Source organism: Canis aureus, chromosome 37 (genome assembly GCF_053574225.1).
Source record: "Canis aureus isolate CA01 chromosome 37, VMU_Caureus_v.1.0, whole genome shotgun sequence".
Lineage (NCBI taxonomy): Eukaryota > Metazoa > Chordata > Mammalia > Carnivora > Canidae > Canis > Canis aureus.
This window is the reverse complement of record NC_135647.1, coordinates 26,190,625-26,212,692: the sequence shown is the minus strand read 5'-3', so window position 1 is coordinate 26,212,692 and position 22,068 is coordinate 26,190,625. Positions and strand designations below refer to the sequence as shown.

The following is a 22,068-nucleotide window of genomic DNA, read 5'->3' as shown; positions in this document are numbered from 1 at the left end:
TAATTCTTGTTTATCTGAAAAGATTTTTGTCTTCATTCTTAATGAAGAATGAATTCTACTATTTCACTGATAGTAGAATTCTGGGTTGATTTGTTTTTCCAGCAATGTAAAGGAGTTCTGTAGCCTGCTAGCCTGCTATGTTTCTGGTAAGTAGTCAGCTATCACTTATTGTATCAGTTCTCAAGGTGCTCTCAAGACTCTATCATTTCAACTGCTTGACTATGATGTGCCTAAGTCTGATTTTCTTGTACTTTTTTGTTTGGAATTCACTGAGCTTCTTGAATACGTAAATTTATGCCTTCCACCAAATTGGGGTAATTTTTAACCACTGTTTCTCCAAAAATTTTTGCTCCAATTTCTCCTCTCTTATACTTATAGGACTCCATTAAATATGTGTTGCTGGGGGCCACCTGGGTGGCTCAGTCAAGTGGCTGCCTTCAGTTTGGGTCACGGTCCCAGGATCCTGGGGTCAAGTCCCACATCCAAGCTCTCTGCCCAGTGGGAAGCCTGCTTCTCCCTCACATTCTTGCTCTGTGCTCTCCCTCCTTGACTCTCTCAAATAAATAAAGTCTTTTTTTTTTTTAAATGTGTTGAATTTTTTGATACTGTCCTACAAGTCACTGAGGCTAACTTCATTTTCTAAAATCTTTTTTCACTTTTCAGATTGAATAATTTTTTACTGATCTATCAAGTTCATTGACTTCTTTCCCAATCTTCTGTAATCCTATGTAATGAATTTTTTATTTCAGGTACTGCACATTTAATTACAAAATCTTGAGGGGGGGAGGAGCAAGATGGCGGAAGAGTAGGGTCTCCAAATCACCTGTCTCCACCAAACTACCTAGAAAACCTTCAAATTATCCTGAAAATCTATGAATTCGGCCTGAGATTTAAAGAGAGACCAGCTGGAATGCTACAGTGAGAAGAGTTCGCGCATCTATCAAGGTAGGAAGACGGGGAAAAAGAAATAAAGAAACAAAGGCCTCCAAGGGGGAGGGGCCCCGCGAGGAGCCGGGCTGAGGCCGGGGCGAGTGTCCCCAGGACAGGAGAGCCCCGTCCCGGAGGAGCAGGAGCTGCACCGACCTTCCCGGGCGGAAAGGGGCTCGCAGGGAGTTGGAGCAGGACCCAGGAGGGAGCAGATGCCCTCAGGCTCCCCGGGACAGTAACAGCAACTGCGCGCCCAGGAGAGTGCGCCGAGCTCCCTAAGGGCTACAGCGCGCACGGCGGGACCCGGCGGGACCGGCGGGACCCGGAGCAGCTCGGGGGGCTCGGGCGGCGGCTCCGCGGAGGGGGCTGCGCGGCCCCGGGAGCAGCTCGGAGGGGCTCGGGCAGAGGAAGAGGCTCCGTGCAGAGGGGCCTGCGCGGTTCCAGGAGCAGCTCGGAGGGGCTTGGGCAGCAGCTCCGCGGAAGGGGCTGCGCGGCCCGGGAGCGCGAATCCACAAGCGCAGGCTCCGGAGCACAGGGCGCCGGGACACAGCCCAGGATCCGGCCTCCCCCGGGACAGGCAGAGGCCGGGAGGGCCCAGGACAGCAAGGACGCTCCTGCCCCAGCTGAGCAGATCAGCGGCCCCGCCCCGGAGCCTCCAGGCCCTGCAGACGGAGTTCCTGCCGGAGCTGAATCCAGGTTTCCAGAGCTGCCCCGCCACTGGGGCTGTTCCTCCTGCGGCCTCAGGGGGTAAACAACCCCCACTGAGCCCTGCACCAGGCAGGGGCACAGCAGCTCCCCCAACTGCTAACACCTGAGAATCAGCACAACAGGCCCCTCCCCCAGAACACCAGCTAGACGGACAACTTCCAGGAGAAGCCAAGGGACTTAAAGAACACAGAATCAGAAGATACTCCCCGGTGGTTCTTTTTTTGTTTGTTTGTTTTTGTTTTTGTTTTTGTTTTGTTTTGCTTTTTGATTTGTTTCCTTCCCCCACCCCCTTTTTTTCTCCTTTCTTTTTCTTTCTCTTTTTCTTTTTTTTTTTTTTCGTTTTTTTTTTTCTTTTTCTTCCCTTTTTTTTTCTCTTTCTCTTTTCTTTCCTTCTTTCTCTCCTCTCTTTTTCCCAATACAACTTGCTTTTGGCCACTCTGCACTGAGCAAAATGACTAGAAGGAAAACCTCACCTCAAAAGAAAGAATCAGAAACAGTCCTCTCTCCCACAGAGTTACAAAATCTGGATTACAATTCAATGTCAGAAAGCCAATTCAGAAGCACTATTATACAGCTACTGGTGGCTCTAGAAAAAAGTATAAAGGACTCAAGAGACTTCATGACTGCAGAATTTAGAGCTAATCAGGCAGAAATTAAAAATCAATTGAATGAGATGCAATCCAAACTAGAAGTCCTAACGACGAGGGTTAACGAGGTGGAAGAACGAGTGAGTGACACAGAAGACAAGTTGATAGCAAAGAGGGAAACTGAGGAAAAAAGAGACAAACAATTAAAAGACCATGAAGATAGATTAAGGGAAATAAACGACAGCCTGAGGAAGAAAAACCTACGTTTAATTGGGGTTCCCGAGGGCGCCGAAAGGGACAGAGGGCCAGAATATGTATTTGAACAAATTCTAGCTGAAAACTTTCCTAATCTGGGAAGGGAAACAGGCATTCAGATCCAGGAAATAGAGAGATCCCCCCCTAAAATCAATAAAAACCGTTCAACACCTCGACATTTAATTGTGAAGCTTGCAAATTCCAAAGATAAGGAGAAGATCCTTAAAGCAGCAAGAGACAAGAAATCCCTGACTTTTATGGGGAGGAGTATTAGGGTAACAGCAGACCTCTCCACAGAGACCTGGCAGGCCAGAAAGGGCTGGCAGGATATATTCAGGGTCCTAAATGAGAAGAACATGCAACCAAGAATACTTTATCCAGCAAGGCTCTCATTCAAAATGGAAGGAGAGATAAAGAGCTTCCAAGACAGGCAGCAACTAAAAGAATATGTGACCTCCAAACCAGCTCTGCAAGAAATTTTAAGGGGGCCTCTTAAAATTCCCCTTTAAGAAGAAGTTCAGTGGAACAGTCCACAAAAACAAAGACTGAATAGATATCATGATGACACTAAACTCATATCTCTCAATAGTAACTCTGAATGTGAACGGGCTTAATGACCCCATCAAAAGGCGCAGGGTTTCAGACTGGATAAAAAAGCAGGACCCATCTATTTGCTGTCTACAAGAGACTCATTTTAGACAGAAGGACACCTACAGCCTGAAAATAAAAGGTTGGAGAACCATTTACCATTCGAATGGTCCTCAAAAGAAAGCAGGGGTAGCCATCCTTATATCAGATAAACTAAAATTCACCCCAAAGACTGTAGTGAGAGATGAAGAGGGACACTATATCATACTTAAAGGATCTATTCAACAAGAGGACTTAACAATCCTCAATATATATGCTCCGAATGTGGGAGCTGCCAAATATATAAATCAATTATTAACCAAAGTGAAGAAATACTTAGATAATAATACACTTATACTTGGTGACTTCAATCTAGCTCTTTCTATACTCGATAGGTCTTCTAAGCAAAACATCTCCAAAGAAACGAGAGCTTTAAATGATACACTGGACCAGATGGATTTCACAGTATCTACAGAACTTTACATCCAAACTCAACTGAATACACATTCTTCTCAAGCGCACATGGAACTTTCTCCAGAATAGACCACATATTGGGTCACAAATCGGGTCTGAACCGATACCAAAAGATTGGGATTGTCCCCTGCATATTCTCGGACCATAATGCCTTGAAATTAGAACTAAATCACAACAAGAAGTTTGGAAGGACCTCAAACACATGGAGGTTAAGGACCATCCTGCTAAAAGATAAAAGGGTCAACCAGGAAATTAAGGAAGAATTAAAAAGATTCATGGAAACTAATGAGAATGAAGATACAACCGTTCAAAATCTTTGGGATGCAGCAAAAGCAGTCCTAAGGGGGAAATACATCGCAATACAAGCATCCATTCAAAAACTGGAAAGAACTCAAATACAAAAGCTAACCTTACACATAAAGGAGCTAGAGAAAAAACAGCAAATAGATCCTACACCCAAGAGAAGAAGGGAGTTAATAAAGATTCGAGCAGAACTCAACGAAATCGAGACCAGAAGAACTGTGGAACAGATCAACAGAACCAGGAGTTGGTTCTTTGAAAGAATTAATAAGATAGATAAACCATTAGCCAGCCTTATTAAAAAGAAGAGAGAGAAGACTCAAATTAATAAAATCATGAATGAGAAAGGAGAGATCACTACCAACACCAAGGAAATACAAACGATTTTAAAAACATATTATGAACAGCTATACGCCAATAAATTAGGCAATCTAGAAGAAATGGACGCATTCCTGGAAAGCCACAAACTACCAAAACTGGAACAGGAAGAAATAGAAAACCTGAACAGGCCAATAACCAGGGAGGAAATTGAAGCAGTCATCAAAAACCTCCCAAGACACAAGAGTCCAGGGCCAGATGGCTTCCCAGGAGAATTTTATCAAACGTTTAAAGAAGAAATCATACCTATTCTCCTAAAGCTGTTTGGAAAGATAGAAAGAGATGGAGTACTTCCAAATTCGTTCTATGAAGCCAGCATCACCTTAATTCCAAAGCCAGACAAAGACCCCGCCAAAAAGGAGAATTACAGACCAATATCCCTGATGAACATGGATGCAAAAATTCTCAACAAGATACTGGCCAATAGGATCCAACAGTACATTAAGAAAATTATTCACCATGACCAAGTAGGATTTATCCCTGGGACACAAGGCTGGTTCAACACCCGTAAAACAATCAATGTGATTCATCATATCAGCAAGAGAAAAACCAAGAACCATATGATCCTCTCATTGGATGCAGAGAAAGCATTTGACAAAATACAGCATCCATTCCTGATCAAAACTCTTCAGAGTGTAGGGATAGAGGGAACATTCCTCGACATCTTAAAAGCCATCTATGAAAAGCCCACAGCAAATATCATTCTCAATGGGGAAGCACTGGGACCCTTTCCCCTAAGATCAGGAACAAGACAGGGATGTCCACTCTCACCACTGCTATTCAACATAGTACTGGAAGTCCTAGCCTCAGCAATCAGACAACAAAAAGACATTAAAAGCATTCAAATTGGCAAAGAAGAAGTCAAACTCTCCCTCTTCGCCGATGACATGATACTCTACATAGAAAACCCAAAAGTCTCCACCCCAAGATTTCTAGAACTCATACAGCAATTCGGTAGCGTGGCAGGATACAAAATCAATGCCCAGAAGTCAGTGGCATTTCTATACACTAACAATGAGACTGAAGAAAGAGAAATTAAGGAGTCAATCCCATTTACAATTGCACCCAAAAGCATAAGATACCTAGGAATAAACCTCACCAAAGATGTAAAGGATCTATACCCTCAAAACTATAGAACACTTCTGAAAGAAATTGAGGAAGACACAAAGAGATGGAAAAATATTCCATGCTCATGGATTGGCAGAATTAATATTGTGAAAATGTCAATGTTACCCAGGGCAATATACACGTTTAATGCAATCCCTATCAAAATACCATGGACTTTCTTCAGAGAGTTAGAACAAATTATTTTAAGATTTGTGTGGAATCAGAAAAGACCCCGAATAGCCCGGGGAATTTTAAAAAAGAAAACCATATCTGGGGGCATCACAATGCCAGATTTCAGGTTGTACTACAAAGCTGTGGTCATCAAGACAGTGTGGTACTGGCACAAAAACAGACACATAGATCAGTGGAACAGAATAGAGAATCCAGAAGTGGACCCTGAACTTTATGGGAAACTAATATTCGATAAAGGAGGAAAGACTATCCATTGGAAGAAAGACAGTCTCTTCAATAAATGGTGCTGGGAAAATTGGACATCCACATGCAGAAGAATGAAACTAGACCACTCTCTTTCACCATACACAAAGATAAACTCAAAATGGATGAAAGATCTAAATGTGAGACAAGATTCCATCAAAATCCTAGAGAAGAACACAGGCAACACCCTTTTTGAACTCGGCCACAGTAACTTCTTGCAAGATACATCCACGAAGGCAAAAGAAACAAAAGCAAAAATGAACTATTGGGCCTTCATCAAGATAAGAAGCTTTTGCACAGCAAAGGATACAGTCAACAAAACTCAAAGACAACCTACAGAATGGGAGAAGATATTTGCAAATGACATATCAGACAAAGGGCTAGTTTCCAAGATCTATAAAGAACTTATTAAACTCAACACCAAAGAAACAAACAATCCAATCATGAAATGGGCAAAAGACATGAACAGAAATCTCACAGACGAAGACATAGACATGGCCAACATGCATATGAGAAAATGCTCTGCATCACTTGCCATCAGGGAAATACAAATCAAAACCACAATGAGATACCACCTCACACCAGTGAGAATGGGGAAAATTAACAAGGCAGGAAACAACAAATGTTGGAGAGGATGCGGAGAAAAGGGAACCCTCTTACACTGTTGGTGGGAATGTGAACTGGTGCAGCCACTCTGGAAAACTGTGTGGAGGTTCCTCAAACAGTTAAAAATAGACCTGCCCTATGACCCAGCAATTGCACTGTTGGGGATTTACCCCAAAGATACAAATGCAATGAAACGCCGGGACACCTGCACCCCGATGTTTCTAGCAGCAATGGCCACGATAGCCAAACTGTGGAAGGAGCCTCGGTGTCCAACGAAAGATGAATGGATAAAGAAGATGTGGTTTATGTATACAATGGAATATTACTCAGCTATTAGAAATGACAAATACCCACCATTTGCTTCAACGTGGATGGAACTGGAGGGTATTATGCTGAGTGAAGTAAGTCAGTCGGAGAAGGACAAACATTATATGTTCTCATTCATTTGGGGAATATAAATAATAGTGAAAGGGAAAATAAGGGAAGGTAGAAGAAATGTGTGGGAAATATCAGAAAGGGAGACAGAACGTAAAGACTGCTAACTCTGGGAAACGAACTAGGGGTGGCAGAAGGGGAGGAGGGCGGGGGGGTGGGAGTGAATGGGTGATGGGCACTGGGTGTTATTCTGTATGTTAGTAAATTGAACACCAATAAAAAAAAAATAAAAAATTAAAAAATTAAAAAATTAAAAAATAAAAAAAAAAATAATTACAAAATCTTCATTTCGTTCCATTTTTTGTTGTTTGCCTTCATTATGTGCGTATTTTCCCTTATGTCCCTAAACAGTTCTAACAGCTACTGATTCTAATATGTACGTCATATCAGGGCCCATCTCAATTACTGCTTTTTCACCTTTTTTTTTTTTTTTTTTATGATAGGCACGCAGTGAGAGAGAGAGAGAGAGGCAGAGACACAGGCAGAGGGAGAAGCAGGCTCCATGCACCGGGAGCCTGACGTGGGATTCGATCCCGGGTCTCCAGGATCGCGCCCTGGGCCAAAGGCAGGCGCCAAACCGCTGCGCCACCCAGGGATCCCAGCAAATTATTTTTTAAAGAGTTTATTTATTTATTTATTCATGAGAGACACAAAGAGAGGGGCAGAGACACAGGCAGAGGGAGAAGCAGACTCCCTGCGGGGAGCCTGAGGTGGGACTCGATCCCAGGGCCCTGGGGTCACGCCCTGGGCCAAAGGCAGGCGCTAAACCGCTGCGCCACCCAGGGATCCCTAATTACTGCTTTTTCACCTTAAGTGTAAATCATACTTTTCTGGCTCTGTGTGTGTGTATGTCTAATAAATGTGGATTTTATCCTGGTCCCTGTGAATGATACATCTTTAGACTCCGGATTCTATTATGCTCTTCTGAAGAATATTTACATTTTTTGCTTTCCTGACATAAAATTAGCTGTTATTCATTCTCCAAATTCTTCCCTGTGGTGGATAACAACTGAAATGTTTAGTTCTCTTAGCTTATATGATTTGTATGTAGAATATGGGGGCACTTTTCTCTGGCTGTACTTTATACTTTCTAACTTTCGAGCTCCTACAGCTACCCCGACATCTGTGCTATGATCTCTCTCTTTTTTTTAAGGATTTATTTATTTATTTATTTATTTGAGAGAGAGAGAGAGAGAGAGAGGCAGAGACAAGGCAGAGGGAGAAGCAGGCTCCATGCAGGGAGCCTGACATGAGACTCGATCCCATCCCGGGTCTCCAGGATCATGCCCCCAGGCCAAAGGCAGGCACCAAACCGCTGAGCCACCCAGGGATCCCTGTGCTATGATTTCTTTTTTTGTGTGTGTGTGTGTGTGTGTGTGTGTGTGTGTGTGCTATGATTTCTATACAAGTTTTAGCCACTCTATACAACAATGATGGGGCCTATCCTCAGGCAAAAATCTGTGAAAAATGAAAAAACTCAACCTTGTGCCATTCTCATCTTCCAAATGTCAACATCCTCCAGTTTTTGCCTGCTGTCCTTCCACTATGCCTTCAAATATTTTTATATTTTCTATATTTTTCCATATAAACACATATTAAAATATATCTCATGTATTTCAATTTGTATACATTATTATATTGTGTCCCAAATTTGTCCTTGTTATTTGTGAGAAGGGTAGTCTGACACATGCTACTCTGTCATTAGTGAAAGCATAACTCCAAAGGATTGTTTTTAATATTAGAAAAAAAGGACTCTAAAAGTCACACATGTAATAACTTATGTCATAACTTTTTAATATTACATAGTTATAACAATATTTTCTAAAGCAGTCCTTTTCCTATTCTACTCCTTGTATCAGAAAAATCAAAGTTATTTGGGAAACAAAAAGAAGGAAAAGAAAGAGGAATATGAAGGGAAATAGGATAACAGGGTGACAGTGAGACAAGGAACGTTTATTCTAAAAGAAATTGACAAAGCTCCTGCCCTGGTATCTCATTAGCTAAAGTTTAGACAATTAAGACGGGAGACGTTGGAAAAAAGAAGGGTGTAAGTTCTTCCAACAGTATTTACTCACTTTGTGTCTCTGGATCACATCTTGCTATTTTTTCAAATTTGCAATACTGCAAACTTTTTCATTATTATTGTATTTGTTATAGTGATCTGTGATCAGTAATTATTAGTTACTGAAAGCTCAGATGATGGTTAGCACTTTTTATCAATAAAGTATTTTTTAGGGATGCCTGGGTGGCTCAGCAGTTGAGCACCTGCCTTCGGCTCAGGCTGTGATCCTTGAGTCCCACGTCGGGCTCCCTGCATGAAGCCTGCTTCTCCCTCCACCTGTGTCTCTGCCTCTCTCTGTGTGTCTCTCATGAATAAATAAAAATCTTAAAAAAAATAAAGTAGTTTTTAATTAAGGTAATAGACTGGTTAGACATAATGCTATTGCACACTTAACAGACTACAGTATAGTGTAAACACAGCTTTTACATGCCCTGGGAAACCAAAATATTCATTTGACTCTTATTATATTTGCTTTACTGTAGTGACCTATAATGGAAGCTGCAATATTTCCTAGGCATGCCTTGTATATACACAAATTATAATAAAAAATAAAAAATAAATACACCTTCCTCAACAGAACCTCTATCATCCTTCCTTTTTTACTATGAGAATAAACTAGAATATGGATTTCTTCTGAAGTACAATATTTCTATAATGAAATCTTTAAAATATAGTCAGAGGGTCATTACTAAAAACTCCAGACTTCCCTCTACATTAAATTTTGTCAGTTTTTTTATAACATAATTATATTTGAGAGCCAGTTTCTAAAACGTGTTTTTGATCATAATTATTTCAAGTCGATATACAATGTATGCAATGCGCAGTTCCTAGACATTTACAATTAGTACATATTTAGTCACATCACTTTATTCCAAATCACCATTAAAACTCATTAAAAGTGAAATTAAATGTATTACTTTCAAAGTTCTATATAAATATAAACAAGTGAATAAAAATAAAAATAAAATTACAAATATGTTCATTAAATTTAGAAATATTTTTAAAGATCATTTTGTAAAGGGTACATACAATACACTCCCATGTAAGAATACAAAATTTTGCTTATCTTATTTTTTCAGTCTCTTCCATATTTCATCTTCTATGACATACTGAATCATTTGTTCTACTACTACTGTTAAGTATAAAAAGAAAACATCGATTTCATAATAATAAATATATATTTCAAATTTGAAAAGCTCATTTGCTTTCTCCTTAAAACTTCATGAACTACTTGGAGATCTTTCATTTGTGCCAGCCAGCTTCTGTTGCACAACTTCAGCGATAAGCCTGAACCTTATACAGGTTATCTGGTATTTACTATGCCTGCTAACCTGCACATGAGTCACTACACAAAATACATGAAAATTACATAACAACGCTCATCTAAATCCAACTTCCTTCCCACTTCCTGAAAAACATTATGAAGAGAAGTATCACTGCTGTGTTCTGCTGCCCTCTACAGGAATGGTTCTAGGAAGACACAGATAAACTGTGAAAACCCAGACCGCCATACCTAACAATACAGAGAGTAGTATCAATAATCAACGACATTGGTTAAATGTGCTAAAAGACATTACAAAGAGAAGCTACTGCTATTCTCTTTGATTTCTATCATGCTTTTCCTCCAAGTAGTTGAGCATATATAACAGTTAAACTGTTATACTCCAAGGAATACAACCTAAGTAATTAAGAGAATTTAGGATCAGATTCCACAAGTTAGAATCTCATTCTGCCACTTATTAGCTATAACTCCATTCCCTCCTCTATAAAATGGTGTTAATAATAACATTTACCTGACATGATCAGCACTTAGTAAAGTGCCTGACATAGTAAAAACATAGGGTTATTGTGTTATTAATATTATTGTTATTACTATTATTGACACTATAACAAAATGGCCAGGACCACAGCTTAGAAACCAGAGCACCTGAGGATCCCTGGGTGGCTCAGCGGTTTAGCACCTGCCTTCGGCCCAGGGTGTGATCCTGGAGTCCCGGGATCAAGTCCCACGTCGGGCTCCCTGCGTGGAGCCTGCTTCTCCCTCTGCCTGTGTCTCTGCCCCCCTCTCTCTCTATGTGTCTCTCATGAATAAATAAATAAATAAATAAAATCAAAAGGAAAGGAAAGGAAAAGGAAAAGGAAGAAAGAAAGAAACCAGAGCACCTGAGTTAGGATCCTGGTTCACTCACATACTACTTTATAACCAAAGAAAAATTACATAATGCCTTAGAATCCTCTGAAAATTAGGGATGATAACAATAGCTCCCACCTCATAAGAGCTATTATGAGGTTTAAATAAGCTACTGTACATAGCACAGTGCTTAGAAGAATGCCCCACAACAAAGAAGAATTCATAATGTTAGTATGTGCTATTATTATGAGTTCAGTTGCCTTTACATAAGCACAAGCAGAACTCTGCTCCAAAGAACTGGCAAAATTATGCTCACAGGCAAGACTGTTTCCTACATCATCAACATCACTCACGCCAGTCTGGGCAAGGGATTCTAAACAGACCTATATTATAATCAAGGTTTCCCACTGAATCAAAGTATGGTTCTCCCACACAGTAAGTATCCACACACCATATATTTCTACAAACATTCATAAATGAGAGACAAATAGCATCTCATTCATAAAATAGTAACAATTATTCAGTAGTAAAAGGATAAGAGAGAGTTTGCTTCTGGAGAGCTAAGTAATACTCACTAAATTCCTAATTGTAGTATAAATCTTCCCCCCTTTCGTTTATTCAATATACATGGGTCTTTAAAGATTATAACAGACCCTGCTGACACCCTCCACTATGCCCTTCCCTATCTTCAGTTTCCAATTTCCAGCATTTTCATTTCTTTGCCTCAAGGATTTCTCTGGCTACCAGAAGCCATTTTTCCCACCTGTGCCGTAGTCTGTAAGAACTAGGAAATACTCCATCACCCAAATTCCAAGGGCCAGCCCATAATCAATGAATGAAGAGATCTACATATAAATAACCCAGCTTTCTTGCCCCTTCCCTGTCCCTCTGATGGATAATTCTGAGGCTCCCAGAATTTTACAGCAGTGCTAAGCTCCAGGTGCCCACAAGGGTTAACTGCTAATTAATTATCCCTTGATTGGCTGCTATCCCATCCCAGGCTCACTTGCTCACCACTACTAGGTGTTCTCAGGGCATGCTTCTGAGCATATTCACACAAATAAACTGTGAATATAGACAAGTCAACAAAAACTACATGTCACAGATTTTACTATTTTCAACCTACCTGAAATGTTGAATAAACGAAAGAGAAAGGTTAAGGTATCAGAACAAGTATTAAGAAGAAGCACTAGAGTGACTGCAAGATACTGAGCAGAGGGTGCAGGTATGAGTTAGTCTCCTGATGGCAGATGCCAAAAACACCATCAGCTACAAAACACAGTCCTGAAGGAAGCACCTGCAAAGGATAAAGGGGAGAAAGTAGGAGTCGAGGAGAGATTTAAAACCACGATGCAGGTCTGAAAACTATGAGGAGGACAAGAAGGAAAGAGGATTGAGTAGGAAGAGTCTCAGGCTGCAATGTAGCCTAACAGTAACATGGCCCTAATACAAAGAAAATGATGGATCCTGAGGGATGGCACTTGGGGCCATCTATCAACTGTGTTCCTTGCAACTGAAGATCTGCATGCACACTTCCACAGCTGCACTACAGGGAATGATGACGCACAGTGACATCACTACAGCAACTTGGAAAATGTGTCTACAGAAAAACTTCCTCTCCTCCAAGATTGTTGATTATCAATATGTACCACTGCTTTGCATGACTATAGACTTCATATAATGCAGGATCAAATTGTACATATCCTTTGGCAAACTGGCTTCCTTCCCCAATATTATTCATGATGGTAACTATAGCTCTCTACCATATACAAAACAATTTGCCTGTGATCACATAATATTGACTTCCAGAAATTACTCTTACAATGTCACAGTAGTCATGTATACATATTCCTCTAGACAGGTGTGAAAATTCCTCTGAACAGTGGCTTTCAAACATTTTTGCCTAAGAACAGTAAAAAATATGTCATGTAATTCAACACACATATACTAACATAACTGAATATAAATTGCATGAAAATACTGCTAGTAATTCATACATTCTAATGTTTGACTACATTATAGTGATTCCACTATATTTTTAAAACTCACTGAATCAATTACCCACTAATGGGTCATAAACCAGTTTGAAAAGTTCAAGGATATTTATCTAAGAGCACAACTGCAGGCTCATATATTATGAATAACTTCAGCTTTATAAGAACTTACCAAATTAGAAAATGGCTAAACCAATTTATATCCAACAGCAATATTCCTATTGCTACAGATTCCTGACATTAGGCACTATCACATTCCTTTCAGTGTTTCACTAATCTCATGAATATGTATTATTTCATTTTTAATTTGCACTCGCCATACTACTACTGAGACTGAGCATCTTTTCACATGCTTACAGGCCTTTCGGTTTTCCTTTTCTATTCATTATCTGGTTTGTTACAGCTCTTAATATATTCTGGATACTACCGCAAAACTTTTTTTTTAAGATTCTATTTATTTATTCATGAGAGACATAGAGAGGGAGAGGAGAGACACAGGCAGAGGAAGAAGCAGGCTCCCTGCAGAAGCCCGATGTGGGACTCGATCCCAGGACTGCAGGATCATGCCCTGAGCCCAAGGCAGGCACTTAACCGCTGAGCCACCCAGGTGTCCCTACAGAATGTCCTTTTAAAAAACATTTTTTAATCCAAGCAATAAATGTACTTGATTCAAAACTCAAAATAGCATACAAGGTTATTCATTAAAAATAGCTTCCTACCTTTCTGGAAACAGTCCAAAGAAACATTCTTCCCATTTTCTTTTTTAATTTAGTTAATGTGTAGTGCAATATTGGTTTCTGGAGTAGAATTCAGTGATTCATCACTTACATACAACATCCAGTGCTCACCACACAATTGCCCTCTTTAATAACCCATCACCCATCTAGCTCATTCCCCACCCACCTCCCTCCAGCAACCCTCAGTTTGTTCTCTCTCATTAAGAATCACTAATGGCTTGTTTCCTTCTCTTTTTTGCTTTACCTCTTTCCCATACGTTCCCCCATACTATGGGCTGCCTTTTAGTTTTGTTGATTGTTTCTTTCACAGTGCAGAAGCTTTCTATCATGCAAAATCCTAATAGTTCATTTTTGTTTTTGTTTTCCTTGCCTCTGGCAAAGTGTCTAATAACAAGTTGCTATGGCCAAGGTCAGAGAGATTGCTGCCTGTGTTCTCTATGATTTTGATGGTTTCCTGTCTCACATTTAGATCTTTCATCAATTTTAGATTTATTTTTGTGCATAAGAAAGTAGTCCAGTTTCGTTCTTCCACGTGTGGCTGTCCAATTTTCCCAACACAGTTTGTTGAAGAGACTATCTTTTTTCCATGGGATATTCTCTATTGCTCTGTTGAAGAGGAGTTGACCACAGAGTTGTGAATCCATTTCTGGGTTCTCTCTTCTGTTCCACTGATCTATGTGTCTGTTTTTATGCCACTACCATACTACCTGATGACAACTTTCTAATGCAGCTTAAAATCCGGAACCGTAGTATCTCCAGTTTTTTGTTTTTGTTTTTGTTTTTTTTTCCACAATGGCTTTGTGGTCTTTTGTGTTCCAAACAAATTTTAGGATGATTTGTTCTTGCTCTGTGAAAAAAATTGGTGGTGTAGTGATAGTGACAGCATTAAAAGTACAGCTTGCTTTGGATGGTACAGACATTTTAACAATGTTCTTCCCATCCATGAGATAGAATGTTTTTCCATTTCTTTGTGTCTTCAGTTTCTTGCATAAGTGTTCTGTAGCTTTCAGAGTATTGATCTTTTACCTCTTTGTTTAGGTTTATTGCTAGGTATCTTTTAGCACAACTGCAAATGGGATTAGTTCCTTGATTTCTTTTTCTACTGTTTCATTACTGGTGTATAGAAATGCAACCGATTTCTGCACATTCATTTTACATCCTGCGACTTTACTGAATTCCTTTAAGAGTTCAGGTAATTTTGGGGATCCCTGGGTGGCGCAGCGGTTTGGCGCCTGCCTTTGGCCCAGGGCGCGATCCTGGAGACCCGGGATCGAATCCCACATCGGGCTCCCGGTGCATGGAGCCTGCTTCTCCCTCGCCTGTGTCTCTGCCCCTCTCTCTCTCTCTCTCTCTCTGTGTGACTATCATAAATAAATAAAAATTTAAAAAAAAAAGAAAAAAAAAAAAGAGTTCAGGTAATTTTTTGGCGGAGTTTTTCAGGTTTTCTACAGAGTATCATGTCATCTATAAACAGTGAAAGTTTGACTTGTTCCTTGCCAATGTGGATGCCTTTTCTTTTTATTGTCTGACTGCTGAGGCTAAGACTTCTAGTACTATGTTAAACAGTAATGTTGAGAGTGGACATCTTTGTTTTGTTCCTGACCATAGGGTTAAGGCTCTTAGTTTTTCCTCACTGAGGATACTAGCTGTTGAGTCTTTCATATGTGACCTTTATGATGTTGAGGTATGTTCCATCTATCCCTACTTCGTTGAGGGTTTTTATCAAGAAAGGATGTTGTACTTTGTCAAATGCTTTTTCTGCATCCATTGACAGGACCATATGGTTTTTATCCTTTCTTTTATTAATGTGATGTATCATGTTGATTGATTTGTAGATGTCAAACCATGCCTGCAGCCCCAGGAATAAGTCCCACTTGACTGTGGTGAATAATTCTTTTAAGGTACTGTTGAATTCAATTTGCTAATATTTTATTGAAACTTTTTATATTTATGTTCATCACAGATACTGGCCTGTAATCCTTTTTTAGTGGGATCTTTGGTTTTGAGATCCAGGTAATGCTGGCTTTACACAGTAAGTTTGGAAGTTTTCCTCCCATTTCTATTTTCTGGAACAGTCTGAGGAGAATGGAGATTAACTCTTCTTTAAATGTCTGGTAGGGCAGCCCCGGTGGCGCAGCGGTTTGGTGCCGCCTGCAGCCTGGGGTGTGATCCTGGAGAACTGGGATCGAGTCCCGCATCGGGCCCCCTGCATGGAGCCTGCTTCTCCCTCTGCCTCTCTCTTTCTCTCTCTGTTTCTATGAATAAATAAATAAAATCTTTAAAAAAAAAAAAAAAGAAAGAAAAATATTTTTAAAAAAATGTCTGGTAGAATTACCCAGGGAATCCATCCGACCCTGGACTTTTGTTTGTTGAGAGATATCTGGTTACTGATTCAATTTCTTTGCTGGTTATGGGTCTGTTCAAATTTTCTATTCCTTCCTATTTCAGTTTTGGCGGTTTGTAGGTTTCTAGGAATTTGTTCATTTTTTCCAGGTTTCCCAGTTTGTTGGCACATAATTTCCACAGTATTCTCTTATAACTGTATTTCTGTGGTGATGGTTGTAATGTCTCCCCTTAGATTCATGATTATCTATTTGGGCCCTTTCTCTTCCTCTCTCTCTCTCTTTCTCTTCCTCTCTCTCTTTCTCTTTCTCTCCCTCCCTCTCTCTCTCCTTTTCTCAATAAGTATGGCTAAGTATTTATCAATTTTATGAATTCTTTTGAAGACTTGCTCTTAGTTTCTTTATCTGTTCCACTGGATTTTTTGTTTCTATATCATTTATTTCTGCTCTCATCTTTATTATTTCCCTCCTGCTGACTGTAGGTTTCATTTGTTGTTTCTTTTCTAGCTCTTTTAGGTGTAAGGTTAGGTTGTCTATTTGAGAATTTTCTTGCTTCTTGAGGTGGGGCTGTAGTGCAACTTAAAACTGCCTTTGTTGCATCCCAAAGGTTTTGGACTGCTGTGTTTTCATTTTCATCTTCTTCCATGTACTATTTTTTATTTCTTAATTTCCTGGTTAACTCATTCATCATTTAGTAGGATGCTCTTTAACCTCCATGTATTTCTGGTCTTTCCAAATTTTTCCTTATGGCTGCCTTTAAGTTTCAGAGCATTGTGGTATGAAAATATGCATGAGGGGACACCTGGTGGCTCAGCGGCTGAATGTCTGCCTTCCACCTAGGGAGTGATCCTGGGGTCACAGGATGGAGTCCCACATCAGGCTCTCTACGTGGAGCCTGCTTCTCCCTTTGCCTATGTCTTTGCCTCTCTCTCTCTCTCTGTGTCTCATGAATAAATGAAAAAAAATCTTAAAAAAAAAAAAAGAAAGAAAGAAAATATGCATGGTATGATCTCAATCTTTTTCTACTTGTTGAGGGCCACCTTGTGACCCAGTATGTGATCTTTTCTGGAGAATTTTCCATGTGCACTCAAAAAGAATGTGTACTCTGATGCTTCAGGATGAAATGTTATGAATATATATGTTAAATCTATCTGGTCCGTGTGTTGTTCTAGCCCTTGATTCCTTGTTGATCTTCTGCTTAGATGATCTGTCCATTGCTGTAAGTGGCATGTTAAAGTCCTCACTATTACTGTATTATTCCTGAGTTTCTTTGTTTAGTATTAATTGATTTATAAATTAGCATGCTCCCAACTTGGGGGCAAGAATATTTACAATTGTAGATCTTCTTGATGGAGAGATCCCTTAATTATAAGGCTCTTCATCTCTTGTTACAGTCTTTGTTTTAAAAATCTAGCACCTGGATGGTTCAGTCAGTTATGCATTCGCCTTTGGCTCAGGTCATGGTCCCAGGGTCTGGGGATCCGGCCTCATGTCAGGCTCCCTGCTCAGTGGGGAACCTGCTTCTCCCTCTCCTTCTTGCTCACACTTTCTCTCACTATCTTTGTCTATCTCTCTCAAATAAATAAAATCTTTTTAAAGAAATCTAGTTTGTCTGATATAAGTATGGCTACTCTGGCTTTCTTTTGAAGTCTATTAGCATGATAGATGGTTCTCCTCACTTCAATCTGCAGATTTTTTTTTTAAATTTTTATTTATTTATGATAGTCACACAGAGAGAGAGAGAGACAGAGGCAGAGACACAGGCAGAGGGAAAAGCAGGCTCCATGCACCGGGAGCCCGACGTGGGATTCGATCCCGGGTCTCCAGGATCGCGCCCTGGGCCAAAGGCAGGCGCCAAACCGCTGCACCACCCAGGGCTCCCCAATCTGCAGATTCTTTAGGTCTAAAATGAGTGAGTTTCTTATAGGCAGCATATAGATGGATCTTGTTTTTTAATCCATTCTGATATCTTATGTCTTTTGATTAGTGCATTTAGCCCATATATATTCAAAGTGATTTTTGAAAGATATGAATTCAGCAGCATTCACCTGACCAGTTGATGATTCTGGTGATGTTCTTTGATCCTTTTTGGTCTTTGTTCCTTTTGGTCTTTTTTTTTCCCTCCACTCAAAAAGAGTACTCTGTAACATTTTCCTCAGGAATGGTTTAGTGGTCACAAACTCCTTTATTTTTTGTTTTTCTAGAAAACTCTTTATCTCTGCTTCTATTCTGAATCAGAACCTTGCTGGATAAATAATTCCTGGCTGCATATTTTTCCCCACTCATTACATTGAATATATCCTCCAACTCCTTTCTGGCCTGCAAGGTTTCAGTGGACAAATCTGCTGTGAACCTGATCTGTCTCCCTTGTAGAGTAAGGACTTTTCTTGCTACTTTCAAGGAATCTTTCCTTGTCTGTTTTGTGAATTTGACTATGATATGCCTTGGTGATAGTCAGCTGTTCTTGAATTTAATGGGATATCTCTGTGCTTCTTAGATTTTGATGTCTGTGCCTTTCCCCAGGTTAGGAAAGTTTTTAGCTACAATTTGTTTAAATAAACCTTCTGCCGCTTTTTTTCCTCCCTACGTCTCTTGGGATTCCTATGATACAAATGTTATAACAGTTTAATAAGTCACTGATCTTCCTACATCTTTGTGATCCATTACCTGTTTCCTTTTTTTTTTTTTTTTTCAGCTTCCTCGTTCTCCCCCAATAAAAACTCTGGTCACTGAGTCACCAATGAGCTCCCCTGGCAGACAACACTTTATAAATGTTGTTAAAGCTCACTGCTAAAGCAATTAAGCATAACCTGTGTGACTACACTGGAGTAGGACTCTTGAAAGACTGCTGATTTGCTTTGTATTATTTCACTATAATAAATCATAGCCATGTGTACATTAAGTTCTGAGAGTCCTACCAGCAAGTTATCAAACCTAGGCGTGGACCCCTTGGGGATTCCTGATTCACTACATATTCAAAAAGCCTGATAAGCTCCAAGCAGAAAAACTACATGTAGACATATCACAATCGCACTGCTTAAAAAAAGTGATACAGAGAAAATATTAAAAAATCAAGAATGAGAGGGGTTCCTGGATGATTCAGTGAGTTGAGCACCTGACCCTTGATTTCAACTCATATCATGATGTCAGGTTCCTGGGACTGAGCTCTGTGTTCAGCAAGGAGTCTGTTTGGAATCGCCTTTCTCCCTCTCCTTCTGCTCCTTCCCCCACATCTCTCAAATAAGTAAATAAGTCTTAAAAAAAAAAAAATCAAGAATGAGTGAGAATAGCTTCAGGCTTCTTGACAGCAATTCTGGAACTAGAAGACAATGAAATAATGCCTTCAAAATTCTGAAGAAAAATTATTTCCAACCTAACATTCTATCTAAATTGTCAACCAATTAGCCAATTGTCTAAATTGTCTAATTGTCAATTATCAAAGTGTGATAAATGCATCTTTTGACATGCCATTTATCTTCCATAAATCCTCTCTTGAAACTTACTAGAAGGGGCACCTGGGTGGTTCACTGGTTAAGTGTCTGCCTTCAGCCCAGGGCGTGATCCCGGGATCCTTGGATCAAGTTCTGTCTCAGGCTCCCTGCATGGAGCCTGCTTCTCCCTCTGCCTGTGTCTCTGCCTCTCTCTGTGTGTCTCTCATGAATAAATAAAATCTTTAAAAAAGGAAAGAAAGAAAGAAAGAAACAAACAAACAAACAAACCTACTAGAAGATATGCTCAATCATATTGAGAATAAAAACCAAGAAAGAAAAAGACATGGAATCCAGGTTAAAGTTGCTCCAAACTGGAGAAAAGTGAAGTGAATTACTAGGAAGATGGTGGAGAGAGATGGTGAAGAGAGACCTAAGGGTGGCTACATCCTCAAAGCAGAGAAGAGAGTTCAAATGAAAGCAGCTGGAAGTTGTGGGAACAAGTTCTCCAAAAAGACAAAACTACTGAAATGCCTGAAAAGCCTTAACTGGAGAGATAAACAATGGCAAAAACTTAGTTTTATTACTAATAAATAAATTTAGGCAAACAAAAACCCAAAGTCACTAACTCCAAAGAAAATGAAAAGTTATGAAGGAAAAATAATCATAATTAATATTTGCCTTGGTTATAAATATTATGCAATGTTGAATATTAATCTAACCAAACCATGATACATGTGTCCTTAAAATGGAGGAATGGGAAAAGTCCAATGTATAGCAGCTGGAGGGAGTGGGTGAGGAGTTGGTTACCCATATTTCAGAAGTATATTATATAAGCATGTTATTTAAAGACAAGGAAGTAAAGAATGAAAGAATCACTAAGAGTCAAAAGTGACTACCCTGGAAAAAGGAGTTTAAAATGCAACACCAAAAAGCTACGATTAACAAATGTCATAAACAGAATGAAAAATTTTGAGACAATGAGTTCTTACCTTCAGAAGCTCAGAGAGCCTCTCTTGACTAGTCGAAGAATGACTGCTTGAACAAGAAGCACAGTCTGATATTTCCCCAACACTCTCACTGTCTTCAAATTCATAATACTCACTAGCATCTTCCCTGTCACTGTCAATCTCCCAGTCAATAAACTGTAGTTCATCTAAAAAATACAATTTTAAACAATTTTATTTATCCATAATATTTTTAATCTGTTTTCTTTACTCTCAATAGTTAAAAAATTCCATGTTGCTGAGTAATTTTTAAAATATATATTAAAAGACTGTGAAAATTATATTCCTACTCTCATCTCTAGCCATGCTGTTTCTCCTATCACCACTATCCCAATTCTCAGGTAATTATTTTTATTAGTTGTTCTTGTATAGAAACTCATCTTTCTTGAGCTTTTCCAGCAACTTCAAGCAAATAAAATACTACAATTTTCTTCCTTTCTGACACACTTTGATCTTTTTTTGTACTTAACAAAGGTTTTCCTTATCAGTAACAGGGAGCATCCTTATTCTTTTCTACAACATAGTATTCCACTGCATAGCTAACCCACAGTTTATTTATTCAGTCTCCTATTAACAGACTTCTTAAAGGATTTTCACCTAAAACTTTTTTTTACAGATTTCTCGTAAAAAAAAAAAAAAAAAAAAAGTAAATTTAGTTTTTAGTGTACTTTGTAAGCATTGTTATCTAGGTGCTACTTTTACAAAATTTAATTTGGAAATTTAATTATTTTCATATGCCAACCAAATTTAATCTATGTTTAAAGAAATAAAAGTAGTTATTAAGTATAAGTTAATCTCTGAGGCATATAACATAAACCTCTCACACAGTCCAAAGCCCAAGTATTCCCTCACAACTACTTCAGCAACTCAGAGGGCTAATAAGACATCTTGGCCCTATTTCAGAGGTCTAATAGCAACAATCTTATTTCCAGATATAAGTAATATTAAAAATGAAATAACTTACTAGCTTTAATACCTGAAAGGGAATTCAAAATAAAAACCAAAAAAAAAAAAAAAAGCTAAAGGTAAAAGTATGGAATAAGTCTTTAATCTGATACTGTTGTTCCAGAAGATAAAAGTCCACTATAGTGATTATAAAAGACTGGAGGTCAGACCAGTCTGAGAGAAGCAGATGCATAATGGCAGTAAAATAACTGCAGGAGCCACTCTGACCATTAGGGAATGGCCGGGGAATACCACATGTAACAACACATGTACTCACAGAAGCCAGGCAATGGGACACATAAAGAAAGTCTCCAGGTTGCTGAAGCATGACAGCAGAAAGCCATGGAGAGGCCGAGTTCCGAGGAATGCAAGTGCCCCAGGAGCTACTGTATTTTTGTACCATTTATTCATTCATTCCTCATTCATTCAGTAAAATCAGTGCCTACTGAGGGCCTACTGCACCCTGGACACATCTAGACACTTACAATCTAACAACATCAAACAAACAAATACAGGAGATAATACAGAACACTGTTTCTACCCTAGAGAAGCCCATAGATGAATAACACTTATACTGGAATTG

At 39.4% G+C, this 22,068-nt stretch overlaps 1 protein-coding gene across 12 annotated transcripts in view; it reads right to left on the bottom strand.

Annotated features, from left to right (window-relative positions):
• The window catches only part of SPIDR (scaffold protein involved in DNA repair), a 452,576-nt gene that overhangs the window by 410,293 nt on the left and 20,215 nt on the right, over positions 1-22,068 (bottom strand). For 11 of the 12 annotated variants that reach the window (XM_077885985.1, XM_077885987.1, XM_077885986.1 and 8 more), the window contains one exon: positions 20,526-20,689. The exons of the other annotated variant lie outside the window; for it this stretch is intronic. In XM_077885985.1, the coding sequence (XP_077742111.1) occupies positions 20,526-20,689 (164 nt within the window). The remainder of the gene's footprint in view (positions 1-20,525; positions 20,690-22,068) is intronic. 12 annotated transcript variants of the gene reach the window in all.